At 28.3% G+C, this 20,595-nt stretch overlaps 2 protein-coding genes across 12 annotated transcripts in view; one reads left to right on the top strand and one right to left on the bottom strand.

Moving 5' to 3' along the window:
* The window catches only part of LOC111681032 (tropomodulin), a 178,171-nt gene that overhangs the window by 50,875 nt on the left and 106,701 nt on the right, over positions 1–20,595 (bottom strand). The window contains exon 1 of one of the 11 annotated variants that reach the window (XM_023442747.2): positions 2,557–2,984. The exons of the other annotated variants lie outside the window; for them this stretch is intronic. Within the exon in view, the coding sequence (XP_023298515.2) occupies positions 2,557–2,562 (6 nt within the window). The 5' untranslated portion in view covers positions 2,563–2,984. Of the gene's footprint in view, positions 1–2,556; positions 2,985–20,595 lie in introns of those variants that run through there. 11 annotated transcript variants of the gene reach the window in all.
* The window catches only part of LOC111681031, a 19,905-nt gene continuing 18,563 nt past the window's right edge, over positions 19,254–20,595 (top strand). Inside the window, exon 1 of the mRNA XM_046949150.1 lies at positions 19,254–19,863. The gene's annotated coding sequence lies outside the window, so the exon portion shown is untranslated. The remainder of the gene's footprint in view (positions 19,864–20,595) is intronic.

Below are 20,595 nucleotides of genomic sequence, written 5' to 3' on the forward strand. Positions count from 1 at the left end.
TCTATCTATCTATCTATCTATCTATTTATGTATCTACATAAATATCTTCTTTACTCATTTTAACATTATTTTGTAAAATAACACTTTCCTAGATTTTAAAACAGCGGCTTCGTCAAAAACGCTTTAACAAAATTTATTACTATTAACAGCAGGGGGCGACATTATCAATACTATTTAAATATTTTTGTATTTACAATAATTTGTACAACCTACAATGATAAACCAAATGTTATTAGTGCTAATGTTTGTAAGATAAAAAAAAAAAACTAACAGCTATTAAAGGTTTTGTTTATATATTTATTTGTTTATATATTTATAGAAATATATTTAGCAATATCATCATAAATTTTATCGAATAATATAGAACAAGTAAGTAAAAAAAGTAACATAGCAAATAATAACAAATATGTACAAATAAAATGATAATGATAAAAATTAAACGTTTCATAGTACATAGTAAATATAAATGGCATCATCATTAACCATAGATAACAAAAAGCCAAAAATAACAAAAAAAACATATAACAAAAACATACAAACAAATTGATATTCAATGAATGATTCAATAATTTAAATCAAAACTGTATTGTAAATATCTGTAGCTAAATCTTATTGATTAACTGTTTTTTATATTATTACTAAATATTTTAATATATATATTTATTTAATATGATTTTATAATTTTATATTAATTTATTTTAATTTTTATTAAATAACAACAACATCGAATAACTTGCATATGTGAGGCATCGAAAAAAAAACAAACCGCAATATAAAACAAAAACTGAATGATTTATTTATGAACAAAGAAAGTGTGTTAGGAGAAAGAGGAAAAAATTGGAATTAATTAAAAAACCACACTAACATTAGTGACATAATAACAAATTAGTAAATAAATAGGTTTCGGGAGTTAATTTTATAAAAAAAAGAAAACATATTCATTGTTAAAGGATTTTTCAATAAATAAATAAAAACAAGTTTATGTAAAAATATCAATTGTTCGGGTAATAATTAAACAAATCCTGAGTTTTAAATAACCAAATCTTATTAAAGATCTTATCTTAATTCAAACTAGTTTTTGTTTAACATGTTTTTGATTTCTAAATTTTTAGGGTATGATTTTCTTGCTCCTTTCCGAATTTAAACATCGAGAAACATGTTTTCAAGTTTCAAAGCTCGGATTTTTTGCCGTGTATGACAGCTTTAAAAAATGTCAATATATTTAAACAAATTAGGAACATTTTGATTCATATCCATCCCAATCAAATATTTTTTTTTAAATATTAGATTAAAGTCAATAATTAAAGTAGTTCAAAAGTACAAATTTGACTACTAGTAGATATCGGAGAATTCTTTGTAATTGGATAATAATTAAAAATCTTTCAAATCTTTTAGATTTTTTTTAAAGAGTTGCTGTAAATGACAACGAAAAACTCTTTCAAATACATTTCCATAAATATTAAATTAATTACTGATAAACGATATACAATTAACAATCAAAATTTTGGGGCTCTGACTATAGGTTCCCAGTAAAAACTTTCCTTACCATGTAAGAAGTTAAAATGCTAAAATTAACTTACACAATTGCATTTTAAGTCATTATTTTAACACAGTGATGTCATTGGAGGCAAGTACTTACTACAAACGATTACAAGTAATTAAAAAAAGTAGTCATTGTAAATCACATGAATAAATGTATACAGAATCTGTATCTTGATTAGCAAAATGACGAATGAATTAGAAAGTATTTAACACATAATTAGTAAGACCTAATTAGACTACATCTATGTAATTCATACAATATGTAGTAGTCATTGAAAAGTATGTTATTAGGTAAGTACTTACAATTGAAAGTCATTACCCAGTTTTTGCTGGGTTGTTTCTTTTTTCCCTATTTTTCTGTTTCAATGACACATCAATACCCTTGGTCAAATTTTAATACATATTTGTATTGCTATAGTTATTATACAGGTTAAATTCAATAGGTGTTAAAAAGAATTAATTCTTTTAAGTTTTGTCAATATTTCAAAACACTCTAAGAGAAATTTTTGTTCAAGATTTCTAACAATTTTGTTTAAAATATCATTAAATCTAAATATATTATGGAGTTAACATCAATAATTAAATAATTTATTTAATTAAAATTAATTAATTTCCTCCAAATTTATAAAACAATCAAAAATTTAATCACCCGGTATAAAAAAAAAACAAAAAAAATCATCCAACAACTACCCTGTTATGTTTTGTATTTTTACTCCACAAACTTCATATCTTCCCTATATGAGAGCGAATGGGATAGCAAGAGAGAAACACAGAAAAGTCAAAACATAAAATAAAGAAAAACTGACGTAATCCCAACAACAATCTTTCCTACATTTTTTTCATTTATTTATTTTGCGGGACATTATGTCGCCATCAATGAAAAGATGGATAAAACATGAATGTTTTTAAAAAAGAAAAAAACTTCAATTGAAAATCAATAATTACATTTTTTAATTTCATACACAAAAACACAAAAGAATTGTAAAAAGGTGTTAATATATTATGACAACTAACCTCCATTATTCTGCTTCTTTTTTAAGCGAGATCTTTAAAAACAATTTTATCAATTATAAGGAAAAAAACCTTTTGTTTCACAATTAAAACTTTAGTTTTTTTTCTATTGTTTAAAATGAAAATATTGCACTTTTATTAATAGAAATTTTAACAATTTGCTGTTCTTTTTGGGCGTCGTCACTTTTTTTATGTTTTTATATTTACGCACTTTTTGTCTGATTTGTTTTACACAAATCTTTTGCTTTACTAAGACGTTTTATAGTTTACTACAAGAACAGTTATTTGTTTTTATTTATATTATTATTTATTATATTTCTAATTCATTAATTTATAACTAAAAATACTTTTTGTATTATAAATGCACTCGTTTAATTTGTAATGAGTAATAATGCGAAGAGAAAACAATACACGCCACAAAAACAACCTTATCAAACCGAGCTCAAAAACAAACTGTCAAAAAATGTAGAGTTTGCGTACAACAGAGTTGCTGTGTTGTGAATTTTTGTTTACAACACAAAAGGACAGGGTTGCATTTTAAAACACGTATATGTAAAATAAAGTTATTAGAAAAATATTTATTCAACATTTTAATTTTTAATAAAATGGATGAATGTATTGATCTTATTTTCAATAAAATTTCTATTTTATTTATTATTATTGTTAATATTATAAACAGTTTTCGGAAATACCATCGTAATAAAATAATATATTTCATTATGTTTTATTTTGTTTACCTGTTTTTTGAAATTGTTGTTGGTAATATTTCAAGGATTTGCACACATGTTAATTTAAAGATTTCTAGGTTGTTTATAATCCTTTTCGAATGGACAAAACCTTTAGTTTATTGCGTTTACAAAAATTCCGCGAAATGATTAAGATACTTTAAAATATGTACGTAATTTTTACAAAGAAAATAATATTAAATAAACATGTATTTTACAGGAAAAAACATTTTGTTATGTTTTGCTATCAAAAAGATCAGAGAAAGTATTTTTTCTTGGTACACCTTTTGGAATTAAAAAAAATTACTTAAAGTACTCGCACGTCATCTAAAAACAACATATTAATTGACAATTTTCATAAAATTCTTTGCTTTGTATGAAATCGATTAATTTTTGTTACAAAATAATTACTTACTTCTCAAAAAGTAACCATTAAATGTATGTATCTATTTATTTAAATGTTAGGCTAAACAGTGCTGCCAAGTTTATGATAACATTCAATGGAACTCTGTGATCTATTAACAGTAATGTTAATAAACAGTTTAACATGCTTGTTAATGAATCATAACAGCAAAAGTAACATTAAAAGACGTTAATTTTAAAAATGTAAAATTTAACCAAGAAACAGGTTTCAACAAATGTTAATAATTTTAATAAAAAATTTAATTTAAACAATAATTGAAATTTAATGTATACAAACATAACTTTTTGGCTAAAAAAAATAACAGTTAAATAAATTTTTTCTTAAATTTAAATTTATTTCTAATTTTTAAATTTAAGACAAACAAACACATTATCAAGTTAAATTATGAGCAATTTATGAGATTTATTAATATTAATTAAAAAACATTACAAAAAACATTACCAGTAAAAGGAAAATGCAAAAAACAAAACACCTACGAGTTCAAAATATTTGTACATTTACAAGGAAAAATAATAAAACGTTTATTGCCCCACTAAGACCGACTATTTTACAATAACTAAGGCAGACATATAATAAAAATACTCTCACATAAACACACATTTTATTTAAAACAAAAAGAAAAATTACAAAAAATTTAAACAATTTGAAAATTGCAAGTACCAGAGTACAATAACACGTAGTACTTTAACCCCATCCCCATGTTAAGAAAAACTGCGATTTAGTGTGAAAAAAACATTTAAGACAAATTCAGTCCTATTTAGTGCAAACATGAAAACAGAACAATCTACTTAAATCTGCCACTACCCCTTAACATACCAAAACAATTACTTAAACAAAAATAAAATAAATTGTTAAAAAAACTGAAAAAGTACAAGGTGTTTAAAAGTACAATAATACAAACGTGAGAAAGGGACTCTTTTTTTTTAAAGAGGAAACGGAAAACAACGTCATAAAAATACCTGATGTATAAAACGTTTATTACCAGAATGTTAAATTTAGAACAAGATGATGTTGATTGTTTTTGTTGTTGTTGAGGGGATGGTTGTAGCAGAAGTGTTCTTTTTAGGCTAAATAAGGACTTTCATTTATGTAGGAGTTATAGTGTCTTAAAAATGAGATGATATATATTTTTAGTATTTTGTTTAATATTGCAAACAATTATTGTTATATTTTTTATACGTATACGTAATTGCGTAATATAAATTGTAGATGAGGTCTGAGGTATTTTATAAATTGACCCATTTGGAATTTTAATTAGCAGAACAAAATATAGTGAAGGGATTTTAAAGAAAAAGAAGACTTTAAATGAACTTTGAGTAAAATGGGAGCAACTTAGCATCAGTTTATAATTTGGAACAAAATTCGGTTATATATGTATGTCAAATTTTTGAACTGTTTTTTTTAACAATTTCTCTGAAATTATGGAAGTACAACCCATTACTGATTTTTTGCTGGGTAGTTCCAAAAGTGTTAAATTCAAATTGGCAATAAAATTATTGTTAAAATAACTGCTTCTAGAACCGTTCCATAGGATGGAAGTCGAATTCATAACGCTGCCACAGTTCTAGTTCTAAATTTTAGGTCTCAACTCTTAATTAAAATAAGTAATCATGCTTTCTAGAACTAGTTATCTAACTAATACAATTATTCTTGGCTTAAATGAATACTGTTGCAGCTAAATATTAACATAAATGTTTTTTGTCGTCTTGAGGCCTTATTCTGAAGTCAGGGATCAGAGTTTCTTAACATTATAATTTCACAATATTTCAGTAATCTGATTTCTTTTATTTATATTTATACTCTGCAGTTGATAATACAGTAGAAAGGTAATGCAGTTTCGTAAAGAATCCCACAAATCCCAAAATTATGAAAATATTCTAAAAACTATACGTATACGTGTTTCAATATATAGTTAGTATGGGAGTGGGCCTATCGAATCATTTTGCGAAATAAATTCTAAATAATTGATGTTTGAATTCATTGTCAATCGATCTATGACGATCTAGGTCTATCTTTTGAATTCACGGAAGGCCAGAATGGGAGATGCTAGATACCTGATCTTTTTCCCAAGAATATTGATAAGGTTGTTATAGAAAGTACATAAAATTAGACTACAATTTCACCTAGCTGCTGCGAATTATTAATCACATTTCAATACAGCCCCTATAAAAGGTTCTCTTCCGAAAATGACTTTAAATTAAGGGGGATATTTTATAAATCTCTTTCCCTTACAAGTTGTATTATATTTGCAATGTGTATTTTACTAAATTTGAACAAGAACAATTTTAAACAATATTCGGCTTTGCCACCCCCAGGGGCATGTTATCTTGATGAATAACCCCATCTTGGTGTTATTGCAATATCGGGGAAAAGAGGTGCCATCAGTACCTCTAGTCTGCTAGGACTATTGACTGGTGGTGTCATTTTACTCCTCGGACATTCCTTGGATTGATTTGACATGGGGTCAACCAGAGAACCACATAATTTACCCAAAGGACTATGTTCTGGCTGGTCAGTTAGTTGAGGTTTCTTTAGGATCCACGTAGTGCCTGCTATTTAAATCCAAATTCTCGATAAGAGTGAGTTTCCAGAGTTCATACCAGATTTAACACAGTGTGTTCTTTGTGAGTACAGTACAGAATAAAATTTTCGGCTTATTTGATGGTTTCGTACTTCGGTCTACCGGCTACGTCTCTAGGTGTTGTTGCGGCTATCCCATTGAAATGGTCAGAGATAAAAAGCTTGAATACTTGCGAATTGTATATATACTGGCCCGGATATTTCATATACCTACGTAAATGGACTCAGGCGTATAAGAAGCACGCTTCTGTGTAAGTCATCACAGAAGCTCACTCAGTGGTTAAAAAAGACCTCCTCTCGCAATTGAGAAGTGATAAAAGCTGTAAAAAACTCGAAACAAAAACTTAACCCTTTTTAGACGTTGTATGCTTTGCATACAACTCGAAGCATATGAGGAAGTTATGAAAAGCATGTAATTCTTTGACGGAAAATGCCTAATGTGGACCTCCAGCTTAACAGTTTACAAAAATTTCCAACTGGTCATTAGCATTCAAACGGTCGTAATATTGAAGAGACAACAAAGGCCTACTAAATATTATGAAATGCAGTCCATCATCCAACCGAAATAAGAAATTAATAAACAAAAAAGCCCACATTTATGTTTTATGTACCATATAATGCAAAGAAAGCCATATTAAAATAATAATAATAAGATTCATAGCAGGACACAAAGAAAAAAAGCAATGACCGAAACGTGAAGCTCATTCATTTGAGATTCTTAATAGTTTTGGAAAATTGCGCAGTCAAAAAAGATAAATGTTGTGCGAAAAAAATGAATATCTTACAATTACCACATAAATTGCTAACAAAACATCAGCAATGATAAAGCAACAAACAACAACGCGGCCATTTATTTAGGAAAAAGTCACAAGAAAAAAAAATAATAAAACACAAATACAAAAATGTTACAGCAACTGTTGCCAATTTAAAGGAATGACTACCAGAACAAGCCTACATTTACTCAAACATTTTAGTATTCCTTCAATATACATATTTGCTAATTGTAAAATCAATAAAAGGATACTTTATGAGTGTGAAGTTGAGATGTTTAAAAAAAAAGAACCTGGACAGAATGCCGTAGCACAATTACTAATACACTGGGTGAATGGCAACAGCAACAACAACAACAACAGTAGAAAATGCCCATTAAATTTATATAAAAACCAAGAACGCTTTAAATCTCTTTTTTATGGCCTGTAAAACCAAAGGAAAACCAACAGAAAATACATTAAAATATTTAAATGATGATTGAATCCTAAAAAAATGGGCAGCACCTGCTTCTGTTGGAAAGAAAAGTTATTTTTACTTTTTCAACATAATTAAATAAAAATCGATTTTTAAGTATATTTTTTCACCAAGTGTTATTAGTAAATGTATTGCTAATTAAAATACTTAATTTTCTCTTTCACCTAAAATTCCATTTGCTAATTTGCTGTAACAAATTAAGAGATTTGTTATATTTTGCATTTAAATTATCACTAGCGGAAGTTAGACATCATTTCCTGTTGACAAAATGCTCGCAGCACTTATATCACAATCTTTCGTATACATAAACTAAATAGTAAGGAACAAACATACATTTTAACATTTCTTAATTATCAAATATAGTCATAGTTAGATATGTAATTATGTTTTCACCCAATTCAGGGGATTTTAAACGAAATATTATATTTGAAATGTTTAACCAGGAAATGATAATTTGCATATTGTTCTATTACATTAAACAAAGTAAGTGAAGGAATAGATAAAGGAGGTAAGGCTAAAACTAGATGTTACAATCAAAACACTTGGTGTTACATTCAATAGTATCTTCATGTTCTCTACTAAATGGAAAGTAGAAAACAGGTATTCATGAAGACAAAGAAACTTTGTTAACTACCTATCAAACGTTTTGCTGTAGACCCTGAATTTTGACGAAACACAGTGAAAGCTGTCCAGCTGCTCTCCTTAGAACATTAAATAGACAATGAGATCTCACTAAAGACACTACACAAAAATATGCAATAAAATTCGATGGAAACCCCTTTCAGTTTCCACCATGATAGTGTTATATTAAAAGGTCGTCTCCCAAACTTTCTCTACAGAAAAAGAGAAACTAATTTACCAAGACACACTAGACTCTAGTGACTAGAGTGCTATTCTACATAATGATCATCTTATAATAAATAATCCATACAAGATCTTTGCAGAATAATTTTAAGTTAGCTTGAACCTGAAACCTCTTGGACCTAAGAACCATCCTCCACTCAGTTTAAGTCAGATTAAAGATAATGTTATGTATGGAATAATAATTAATTTATATACAAAAGAAATATTTTGTAATAGTTCCAGACTATAATATATAATCATGGTCCTTGTTAGATACCAAGAAGATCTAGCCATGCCTATAACTATTGGGAGAATTTCTGACTATTTGGTTAAATCCTAGGACATTACACCTTTTATTTTGATTTGTTTTTAGAAACGAGTAGAGTGAATCTGAGAGGTGCAGTTTTAACTGTTAGATTCAATATGGTTTTCGGCACAGGCGTATAAACTTCTGGACGAATGGAGATCACAGTAAAACACAAATAAAACCCGTTGGGCAGGTTTTTAAATGGTTCCTCTGCAATTGGAAACTTCGTAGGCAATTGAGTCAATAACTTAATTATTGTAGAGAAACTATAAATTGTATTAACCTCAATTAACGAAACTGTCATAGAATACAGAGTCTGAGACTGATATGGTTAGAAAAAAGATTCCTTGACAAACTTGGAGATATGGAAGTACAAGGTTAGATCATTTTAGATTAAAAAATGAACCAAAATATATACATATATGTATATAAACATTTGTGGGTCAAAGGTCAATTCTTCAACCTAGCTCTTACTTAGTATATATTTTATACATTTTAAAATGTAGATGTTATTATACTTTTCACCTTCGTGAGAGTGGTCTATATGTATAAGTTTCTCATTCCGTTTGTAGTTTCTGCAATATAATTTTTTCGACTTAATAATTATCAAAGACGATTAAGCTATGTCCATCTGTCTGTCCGTTCGTCTATTCGTGTCTCTGTTGAAATCATTTGAAGTCTTTGTGTATATATGGAATTTAAATCTTCAATTCAAGTTGAACTCTTACTTGTTTTCTATATAATGATTCTAAAGTACGATACTTAGGGCGGGTTTCTTACTACTCAGTTAAACTAGGCTTAACTTGCTGTTAGATTAAATTCGGAACTAATTTAGGCGGACTTTAACCGATGATTGTGTTTTTTATACCCTACACCACTTTAGTGGGGTATATTGGATTTGTGCTGATGTTTGTAACATAGAAAAATATTCGTCCTATACCCACCTTAAAGTATACCAATCGGCTTAGAATCATTTTCTGAGTCGATTAAGCCATGTCCGTCCATCTGGCTGGCCGGCTGGCTGTCCATGTAAACCTTGTGCGCAAGGTACAGGCCGCAATTTTGAAGATAATTAGATTTTGCACACACGCTTCTTTTGGGCCAAGGACGAAGCCTATTGAAAATGGTTAAAATCGGTCCATTATTTCGACTAGCCCCCATACAACCGTACCCCCCAAATAGGGCCTTTTGGCTTATAATTAATTTAAATGATCTATTATGTTAACAAAAGTCGACAAAACTTAGTTTTATAGAACTTTAAATGACACTACCGATGTAATGATCGGGCTTCATTTGACCCTACCCCCCATACAAACTCCCCTTTAAAAATTGACTTAAAGGTCAAAATTCACTTACAAACACTAATGACACTTTTAAATTCTACATAAATAATATTGAAGTAGATTTAACTCCCCCTACCAACATTTATAAGGATAGGGCCATATTTTGCCCTACTCCCCTTTGAGCCCTCTTGTAAAAAATCTCTTTTTTTGGAAAAAAAATAAAAATATTCCGAAATAAAGTTAAAAAACAAATCAAATGCATTATTTTTTTAAATAATCCCCATTTTTAACATACATACTGACTGGTGTAGGATATCATATGGTCGGCTACGCCCGACTATACATTCATACTTGATGTTTTATTGTTTTTGTTAATTGTGTTTTCTAACTTATAATTGGCCAATAACACTCAGTTAAACTAAGATAATAACGTTACTGTTTACTGAAAAACACAAAACATATATTAAACTAGGTTTAAATAAAGAATGTAGATTATCTTTATCTGAAAACCCCGCCCTTAATCATTTTTCAATTAAATCGTAGATATTAAACTGCATTAACGATCAAGCGAAAAATGTAATAAACAACTAAATGAAGGTAATTATTGAGATTTATTAATATTGAAGATGAAATTAAAAGACAATTTCAAAACAAAACTAAAATTGCTGTTAATTTTTTACATATCCAAGGAGCTTTATTTTAGGTAATATTAAATACAACCCTGGAAGTTCTAAAACGATATTTATATTTAAAATTTAAATCAAGTAAAACGATATTTTGTAGCAAAACCCATAAACAAATTACTTGAAAATTGAAGAAATAAACGTTGGCAATACATTTGTTTCTTATAACTATATATAATAGAAGACCTATGGAAAAATTGCCATAACAACTTAATGAATTGGATTTCAAGTGATTGAATTTCTTTCAATTGATTTCATTTCTTTTGCCAACATTAATCACAACATTGACGATGTTGTTTTTTTTTGCTCTCTAAAACACTTTTATAGAGTTAAAACAAAAAGAAAAAACATTTTTTAAACATCTGGTATATTTGATAAGTTATCAAGTTTGCTACAAATTTATGGTGAAATATGTGGATATTAGGTTCTATTCCTCTATACCTGGCATTCGTAAAAAATTTAAATCTATTATGCTGACGAATAAGTTTCTGCTGTAGCTGGCCTTAAAAATCGCTTTAAGTCAAACAAATTTCAATCGGATTGAAAGTAACAGGTTGACTGACTACTAAAACACACACACATAAAACAAACATTTTAGAAAGTACTATGAAACAATGATCGGCTTAAGGAGCACTTTTTGTAATTTTATTTTAAAGAAAAATTTATAATTTGTATGACATGTATCCTTTTTTATTGGTAAGCGTTGTGTTTTTGTAAATATTTTACAGTTTATGGCCTCTGTTGTTTGCAGATAACGATCTCTGCTGTAAAATAACCAGAAGCTGACGTTAAGTCATCACAAATTTTTTAAGTTCTAAAAAGTTTTCCAATGTTTGTGTATAGAGTAGAGGGAAAAGCAGTCGCAGAAGGTCTGTGATGTCGATGATGAAAAAGGAAATTTGTTTAACTTCCTGATTTAAAGTCATAAATGAAATAAAATGAAAATTTCTGAATGGTAAAGTGCGAAACAGAAAACGTTAAATATATTTGTGTTAAAATAGTAATATAATTTTATGTGTTTGAGTTTTTTCTTTTTTTCTACATTTTTTTTCCTCTTGGTAACCATGGTGAAAATTTCCAATACTTTTGCAAGAAAAACAAAAAAAAAAAAAAAAAGGTAAGTGTTGTTTGTAAGAGTGTGAAAGCATTTTTGAAAAACTATAAAATCATATAATTTTGTTTTCATCCTTTACTTTATTTTTGAGATGGCAGGGGTGCGGAAACAAGTTTATATTTCAGCATTTTATGTTTTTGACAGAGCAAGTATTAAGTCTTCTTTTTTTCATTTTTCCTCTACTCGATAGTGAAATATTATTTAAGCCATGTAAATGTCATAAAAAGAAAAGAAGAAACCAAAAAAAGAACAGACAGACAGACAGAAATACCAAAAAAAGAATATGGCTTAAACATATTCCAGCAGATGTACATGTACAGTTTATGTTGAAAGGACAATGTAGTGTATATTTATCCTTATGATACTTAAACTTATACATAAGGAAACAATTCTATAAGTACACAGATATAAATACATATGTATGTATATGTATGAGTATTATGGGTAATACCTTTAGTGTGATGAGCTGGAGTGCACACTTATCCAAATTTTGTACAGATGAAATATGTATGAATGTATGAATATTCGGCTTGTCTGTACTTATTGTTCTATATTACACTGATAATACCAAGGGGTTGTAATGTAATACCCTCATGTCGATTATGTTAAGTTTTATCCTTTATCCTTTAGTTATTCTGCTTTCTTCTTCATTTCAATTTATGTTGTGTGTTTTTCTTATAAGTATTATGTATGTATGTGTAATTGGGTGGTTTATTTTTCGTGGTTTTGGATAAATGGAGGTGTGGGATTAAGATAGTAATGAAACTGGGTAAGTCTATAACAACTCACTAAGGACCAAGTCTGAAACTTTTGGGGGTCTAGTCTATCACTTAGTGTGCGTAATGAAAAAACGAGCTGCTAACTATCTTGTTAATAAAAATTGCAAAACCAGGTCCACGATTTTGCTATTTAAAGCACGAGTATGTGTGTATATCTAAAATTTTTAAAGGATTCAAACCTTTCAGTGAATCCACCAGTTAATTTTGTAGTTTTCTTATATATTTTTCTAAACTGCATTACCCAAGAACTGCATTATCAAATGTAAAATGAACAAGTTCATTTTAAATATTTTAGATTTGAAACTAATAAATCAAACATTTTATACACCATTAAATGGGAAATTATTTCTTCTTTTAATTAATAACAATTTTAAACTAAAAAAAAAAAACAAATATTAGACTAGAAAAAACCACCTTAATATAAATATATTATAGGGTGAACATATACAAAAACTTCTTCTTTTTGTGTTGTGCCAAGAATTTATGAAATGACAAGACAAAAATTTGTTATTATGGTTTAACAGAAACTTTAAAAAGTTCTATATAGTTTCTATTGTAGTTGATGTTGTTGTTGCCATTTTTTATTCCTTTCCAAAAATTATTGTACATGTGTAGTAATCATAAACTAAAAAGCAATTTGGATTATCGTATTATAAGCTCGATTAAAGATTTGTTTATACTAGTTTGTGAATTACTAAAGTTTTTTTTTGTGTGTAGGAGTTAAGAGAAGAATTTTACAATCACTTTGATGATTTTAAAGAGGGATTTTTGAAATAATTTTTCGTTTTTCTTGATGAAAGGTTTTTATGACGACTATTAAGCTGCTTTATGGACAAGAGATTTATAAAGTTTGAAAGAATGTAGCTTTTATAGGTAAATTAAATATTAAAGGGATTTTTTGTTTGATTGTGCGAATCAAATATTGGTTTGGGTTGGGTTTTTATCATTACAAAGTTTTTTTCTTTTTTAACTCTTAGAACTTGCATTTATTTCAAAATCTGTGATTTTTATCTGTATTGTATTAAACCACATTATATTAACTGTCAACTTATCAATATGTAAGCTAGTTTATTTACTAGTCTATACTTTATTACAGAGACTAGTTCATTGACTATAATAATGACTAGTCCATTGACTAGTCCACTAACTAGTCCACTGACTAGTTTATAAATTAGACTACTGACTAGTCCATACATTAGTCCACTGACTAATGTATGGACTATATATTATAAATTAGACTACTGACTAGTCAACAAGGTAGTCAACGGGCTAGTCTGTGGTCTACTATATTGACTATCAATATGTAAGCTAGTTTATTTACTAGTCTATACATTACTACACAGACTAGTCAATAGACTAGTTAATGTATTTGTTCACACACTAGTCAACAGACTTGGCCACCAAATTACAAGTCAATAGACTAGTCCACAGATCAGTTAATAGACTAGTCTATATACTTGTGAATATATTAGTCCACAAACTAGTCAATATACTATTTCACAGATATACTAATAGACTAGATTACAGACTAGTCAGTAAACTAGTTCACAAAATAGTCAATATATGTATATTTGTCCACAGTCTAGTCAATAGAATAGTCGATAGACTATTTAGTAAACGGACCCATAAACTAATCAATAAATTAGTTCCTATACTAGTATAAACTAGTTCATAGACTAGCCAACAAATTAGTTCATAAGCTAGTCAATAAACTAGTTTATAGACTAGTTTATAGACTAGTCAATTAACTAGTTCATTGACTAGTCTACAGACTAGCATAATGACTAGCCCACAGTCCAGTGACTAGTCCACTAACTAGTCCACTAACTAGTACACTGACTAGTCCTCTAACTAGTCCACTAACTAGTCCACTAACTAGTCAACTGACTAGTCCATACATTAGTCCACTGACTAGTCCATACATTAGTCCACATGACTAGTCCACAGACCAGTATATAGTAGGTCCACAGATTATAGTTTAGTCCACAGAGTAGTCAATAGACTAGTCAACAAGGTAGTCAACGGGCTAGTCTAGCCTGTAGACTGTAGTGGACTAGTCTATTAACTAGTCTGTGAATTAGTCTATTGACTAGTCTATAGACTAGACTATTGATTAGGAAATGAACTAGTCAGTGAACTAGTCCTTTTAGTATAGTATGTGGACTAATCTATTTTCAAGTTTATTAACTTGTTAAGTAGTCTGTATAGTAATATATTAACTAGGTTGTGGACCTTTATATTGGCTTAACTATGTACTTTTCTATTGACTGGTCCATTGACAAACCTTTAGACTTTGAAGCATTTTATTGATTTGTTTATATAGTAGTCTGTAAACTAGAATAGTTTATTTATTATTCGTTGGACTCTTCTATTCTTATTCTTCTTATTTCTTTAATGCAAATAATTTATAAAATAGTACTCTGGTACTTTCCTTGTAATTCCTTTAAAAAGTCAACCACAACTACAAAATTTTTATATTAAAAATATTTTATTTTAAAAAATCTTTCAACTGCAAACATGCATCAAGAAATATCTTTAAAATTACTCAAATATTTAGCCTCATTTATTTGTATACTTCCAAGTAGCAGTTGAGTCCCATATGTACTTATGTTAAGGGATTTATATACATACATATATGTACATAAGTATGTAACTTAAAAGTCTTATGTATTTTTCTTTTTTTTGAACTAATTCCTTGAAACAATTTTAATATAAGTATGTACATATATATAAAAAATTGTATTTTTAACTGGCCTTATTTACAGTTCTTTATGTTTAGTTTCTTAAATGTAAACTAGAAAAAAAAACAACAAATGCTGTAAAAAATGTTTCTTCAAATCCTATTTACCCTTAAAAAAATAAAACATTTTACTAAAAAATATTATTCATAAAATTATGAAGTGGTACTCTTAACGAGATGAATACATGAACACCAACAGCAACATATTCAACATATCCCAGCAGCATTTGCGAGCATTGTTTTTTTCGACACTTTTTGGTGTAAGTATGCAGTCCTTGATATGCATCAATATAGTGTTTTCAAGTAATCTGGCAGGCAGAGATAATTGTCACTTTTATGTAGTCTGCAGGAAACATTCCAATCAAATTTAATGCTTGAAATCTCTAACTTTTGAGGTAGTTATAATTAAACTGCTGGGATATTAAAATAAACTCTTATGTAAAGTTTCAATAATAATGCAAAAGGAAACAACAGCAACAACAGAATCAGTAGCAACATCAACCGAAAACAATATTTCATAAAAAATAAAAAAATGTATGTATGTTTGAATTTTAGGAAAACAATGTAAAAAAGTGGCAAGAGAAAATACACAAAAACTTACATTTGTATATAGAAAATCCTTTTAAACATTAACACTGCTAAATGGTAGATGTTAAAGCAGAAACAATACAATACACACTCTCACTGACATACAGGCACACTCCACTTAGATGTATGGATATATGTATAATATATTGTACAGTGAGAAGTTAACTACGAAAAAGGGAAATACATCTCAAATAGGGATAAATTTGAATCTAATAGGTCTGTCAGTAAAGAGTTCAAAATAGCAAATTATTGTGGTTTCGCTACTTTTAAGTGGAAAATTGGAAGATATTTAAAGAAAATTAACTTGTTTTTAATCTTTAATTATCCACCAAACTGCATTACCTAACATGCAATTTAATAATTTAAAAGTCAGAAATTAGAAACGATTTGCATCAAATATTAAGTCATATAAAATCAATTACAAAGTTTCAATATAAATAAATTCATATGTACTTTAAACTCTTTCCATTGACTTAAGTTAAAAATATTTAAGAATAATTTCATAAATAGCATGATTTTTTTCATATTTATATTTTTTTCATCAAAATCTAGATACCTTCATATAAATTATTTCAAATTTTATTATACTCTTAAGTATATCAATTGGCTAAGAATTAGTTTCTGAGTCGATTTAGCTATGCACGTCCGTCTGTCCGTCCGTCCATGTAAACCTTGTAATCAAACTACAGGTCGCAATTTAAAAAATAATTCAATGAAATTTGGCATATGATCTTCTATTATCCCAGTGCCTATTGAAAATGGTTCAGATCGGTCCAATTTTGCACATAACCCTTATAGAACCGAACCCCCGAATGGGGCTTGTAAACCTTTTAATCAAACCACAGGTCGAAGATAATTCAATGAAATTTGCCACATGATCTTCTATGGTACCGTAGACAAAGCTTGTATGAAAATAGTTAACATCGGTCCATTATTTCACCTAGCCCCAATAGAACTGTACCCGCCGAATAGGGCTTTTAAGTTCATAATTATGTTTAATATACTCATATCTCGACAAAAAACTGCAAAACCAAATTCTATGATTGCCTTGATGACCCTCATGAACTTTTTAATTATAGGACCTCATTTGACCCTAGCGTCTAGCTTTCAATAACACTCCAGTTATGAACTTTTCTTATCCTGAATGAACATGTTTTGGGAAAATTTTTCATAATTGATTCATACTTTTTATTACAAAAAATATTTCAGTTATGAATTTTGTTTTTCGTATTTATGTTTGAATGTAAATATCTGTTAAACTTAACCAGATATCACTCATCAAACCACTGTGCTTTTTTTATAAATAAACAAATGCGGAGCAAAAATATTAATGCTAAAAAAAAGAAGTACTAGACCGAAAATAATATTAAAAGAATACATCAGCATCATGAGCAGCAACAATAACAGCAACAACAATAGCAAGCAGCATCAACATAAGCTAAAATAGTATAATATAACACAGAAAAGGACAATAACAACAGCAACAACATTAGCAGCAACAACAGCTATACCAAATTGACAAAAGCATCTAAAAAAACTATAACACCATCAACAGCATCAGCCAAATAACCAACAACAATTGCAATATTCGAGCTTAAAAACTATAAAGACTTAGCAGCAACAATAGTTAAGAAATGAGAAGAAAAAAAACAACAAAAATATATTATGTGAAACATGATGTTGAATGGAATGTATACAAATACATGTCAATGTTGTTGTTAGCGCGAGTATGTATTACATATTATGGAAGCAACAAGAGTTGTTTAGCAGCAATGCTGCTCGAAACTCAAGAAAATGTTTTTTGCTGCTGCTAATGTTTTTTGTTTTGTTGTTACTCTCTAAACACTTCATGGTGGGGTCCTTTTTTGTTGTTGTGTATGACTTTTCGCAAGTAATGAAATACCAACAAAAAATAAAGGAAACAAATGTACCGGGTTTTATAAACATTAACACACCACCCACATATTTGTTTTTATGCTAATGCTACTTATACAGCGGCAGTAAGGATGGAGGTATGTTGAAGTTATTTTGCATTTATGTTGGTTTAACATTTTTAGTTTAACAGTATAATTAGTTTTATTATAGCATACTTTTATGCTGCCAATATTAATCTCTTACGGGAGGAAAATATTTTTAAAAACAATATTTAAATTTTTTATTTTTTATCGGTGAGTCTTAGTTTGAAAGTAGAATGTAAGTTTTATCAGATCCGAAGTGGTAAAGCCAGACATATTGGGCCCGCTACGTGCTTCTTTACTAGAATTTCTGGTGGAATTAGAACACCCGATATCCGGACTGTGAAACCTAAAAGTAATTTATTCAAAATTTCTACATGGTTACTGACTTTTTAACGTATTTTTGACTCGTTGAATCATATTCCGCTGAATATTTCTTTAAAGAATAGTTAAATAAATTCAGGTTTTGTGTTTATGATATTGTATCAAAAACAGGCAGACAGAGGGACGGCTATTGAAGTATTGTCTTTGAATTTTACTATGAACCAAAATAAATAGGATTATAGGAATTTTATATAATTTCGAAACAAAATTGGTAGCACTCGTATAGAAATGCGAAAAATGCCAACAAGTTGTTTTTTATAGATCTATATACACTTAAGGCTTGGCGTTTTACAAAAAGTTCAAAAAGTACCATTTGATAAACGAAAAAGAACCAAAAAGTTTCCTATTGTTAATTCTCATTAATGTTTCATTTGGAAAACCAAAATGTAACAAAACGCTTTCTTTTATTCAAATTCATTCGGGATATTGCAAGTCGAAAAGTACTTTTTTGAAATAGTACCAAAATGTTCTATTTTATAGTTTCCTGATGTTTTTAGGTTCAATATTATGAAAAATTGAAAAAGTACCAATTAAAGAGAAACAAGTACTCAACAATCTCCGTTATCCCTTTAGGTACTTTTTCATACCTATTTAAAATAGTTCAAAATCGTCTATTTTACACATTTTTCCCCTCCTAAACTTCACTTTTTATAACAAAATATTTCAAAATTTAAAAAAAATCTATCTTTAAAAGTTCTATTTGACCAAAACTACAACTTAAGGGTTAATGGAATGTTAAAACATACAACTGTTAAAACATTCAGTTGTCTGTTAACCACTGTTATGTACACTTTACAATCTATGCTAAGCAAGTTATGTTATTGTATGTTAATATGATTGTGTTTTTGCTTATGTAATAAAATGATGACGAAAGCAACTGTATGATGTTATTAATGACGATCTGTTAACTTAAACATGCTTTTTGTCGTACTTTCGTTTATGACTTCGTCATTTAGTCTGTTAGGGACATTTCATAACATTTTATTTCGTTTCCTTTTTTCATCAGGGATATAAGTACAAATGTTTAGTTTCAAAACGAACATAGTCATGCTAAAACCAGCAAACCGACAACAACAGCGGGCGCAAAAAAACGGAAAACAAAAGCGGTTGAAATATCAACAATAAAAATACGCAAAAATTATTAAAATGAGCAGAATTGGAAATTAATATAAAATTTTTTTTTAAGTAAAAGTGAAAAATATTAAAGAAATAAAAAAAATCTATAAAAAAATATTTAAGAAATTGTAAAAAATCAAAAATTTAATTACTTATTAATAAAGCAAAAAAACACGTCTCGTTTAAAATCCCTAAGTGATTTTAACATTAAAAAATAATCCACAAAATTTTAGCACAATTTTGAATTACGTGCTTTCTTTTCTTTATAACGAGCATAAAATCGTGCTTAAACACCAAGTGTATCAGTATAATATAGTGATTTTAATAAAATTTATTTAAAATTAAAAATTTAATGTAATAGACGAGATGTCGTTGTCATCGTTATTATCAGTGGCAGCAGCAACAGCATTATCATCATCATTATTATCATCATTGTCACAATCAATGTTGTCGGCAGTCAGCAGGCAACAGCTGTTTTAATGTAAACGTTTGTCGGTATTTTTCATTTCACAAGTTGTTGTTTTTGTACATGTTTGGTGCTACGGTGCGTATGAATGAAATTAATTTGTTACTTAATAATTGTTTGCGAAAAAATGTTTTTTTATTCATTCTTTTCACAATGAATGTGTATTTGATGGTTTATGTGCGGGTGTGTAGGAAAAAAGAAATGTTTTTATGTTGTTTATGGATTTAACAATATTTTTAATTGTATTTGATTTTGCTTTCAAAAAGAGGTGGTTTTGCTATCATCTCTCTTTTACAAAACGTCAGATATTGAACAAAATAAGAAAGATGTGAAATAAATTTCATTTGTGATTAAAAAGATCTATTTTTGGACTTTTAAAGGAAGTTTATCAAAAATAATTTAAAGAAAAATTAAAAATAAAAAATATTAATAAAAATTAACAGTTGAAATTATACTCGGTGAAAAAATATTAAAAAATTAAAATTTTCCAAAAAAGAGAAATAAATCTATATTTTCTGCACAGCTTTGGGCCTGAACAAAATATCCAAAAATATTTTATTTTTATTTTTCAAATCATCGAAACATTGAGAAAAGGACTTGTTTTACAAATAGACATTTCATTTCTTTAATTAGGATGTCAATAAACAAACTGAGGTCGTTCCACTTCAGTTCTAGCTCAGTTTTAGTTCAGTTCTAGTTCTGTTCTAGTTCAGTACTAGTTCAGTTCTAGTTAAGTTCTAGTTCAGTTCTAGTTCAGTTCTAGTTCAGTTCTAGTTCAGTTCTAGTTCAGTTCTAGTTCAGTTCTAGTTC

This window comes from Lucilia cuprina, chromosome 4 (genome assembly GCF_022045245.1).
Source record: "Lucilia cuprina isolate Lc7/37 chromosome 4, ASM2204524v1, whole genome shotgun sequence".
NCBI classification, from domain to species: domain Eukaryota; kingdom Metazoa; phylum Arthropoda; class Insecta; order Diptera; family Calliphoridae; genus Lucilia; species Lucilia cuprina.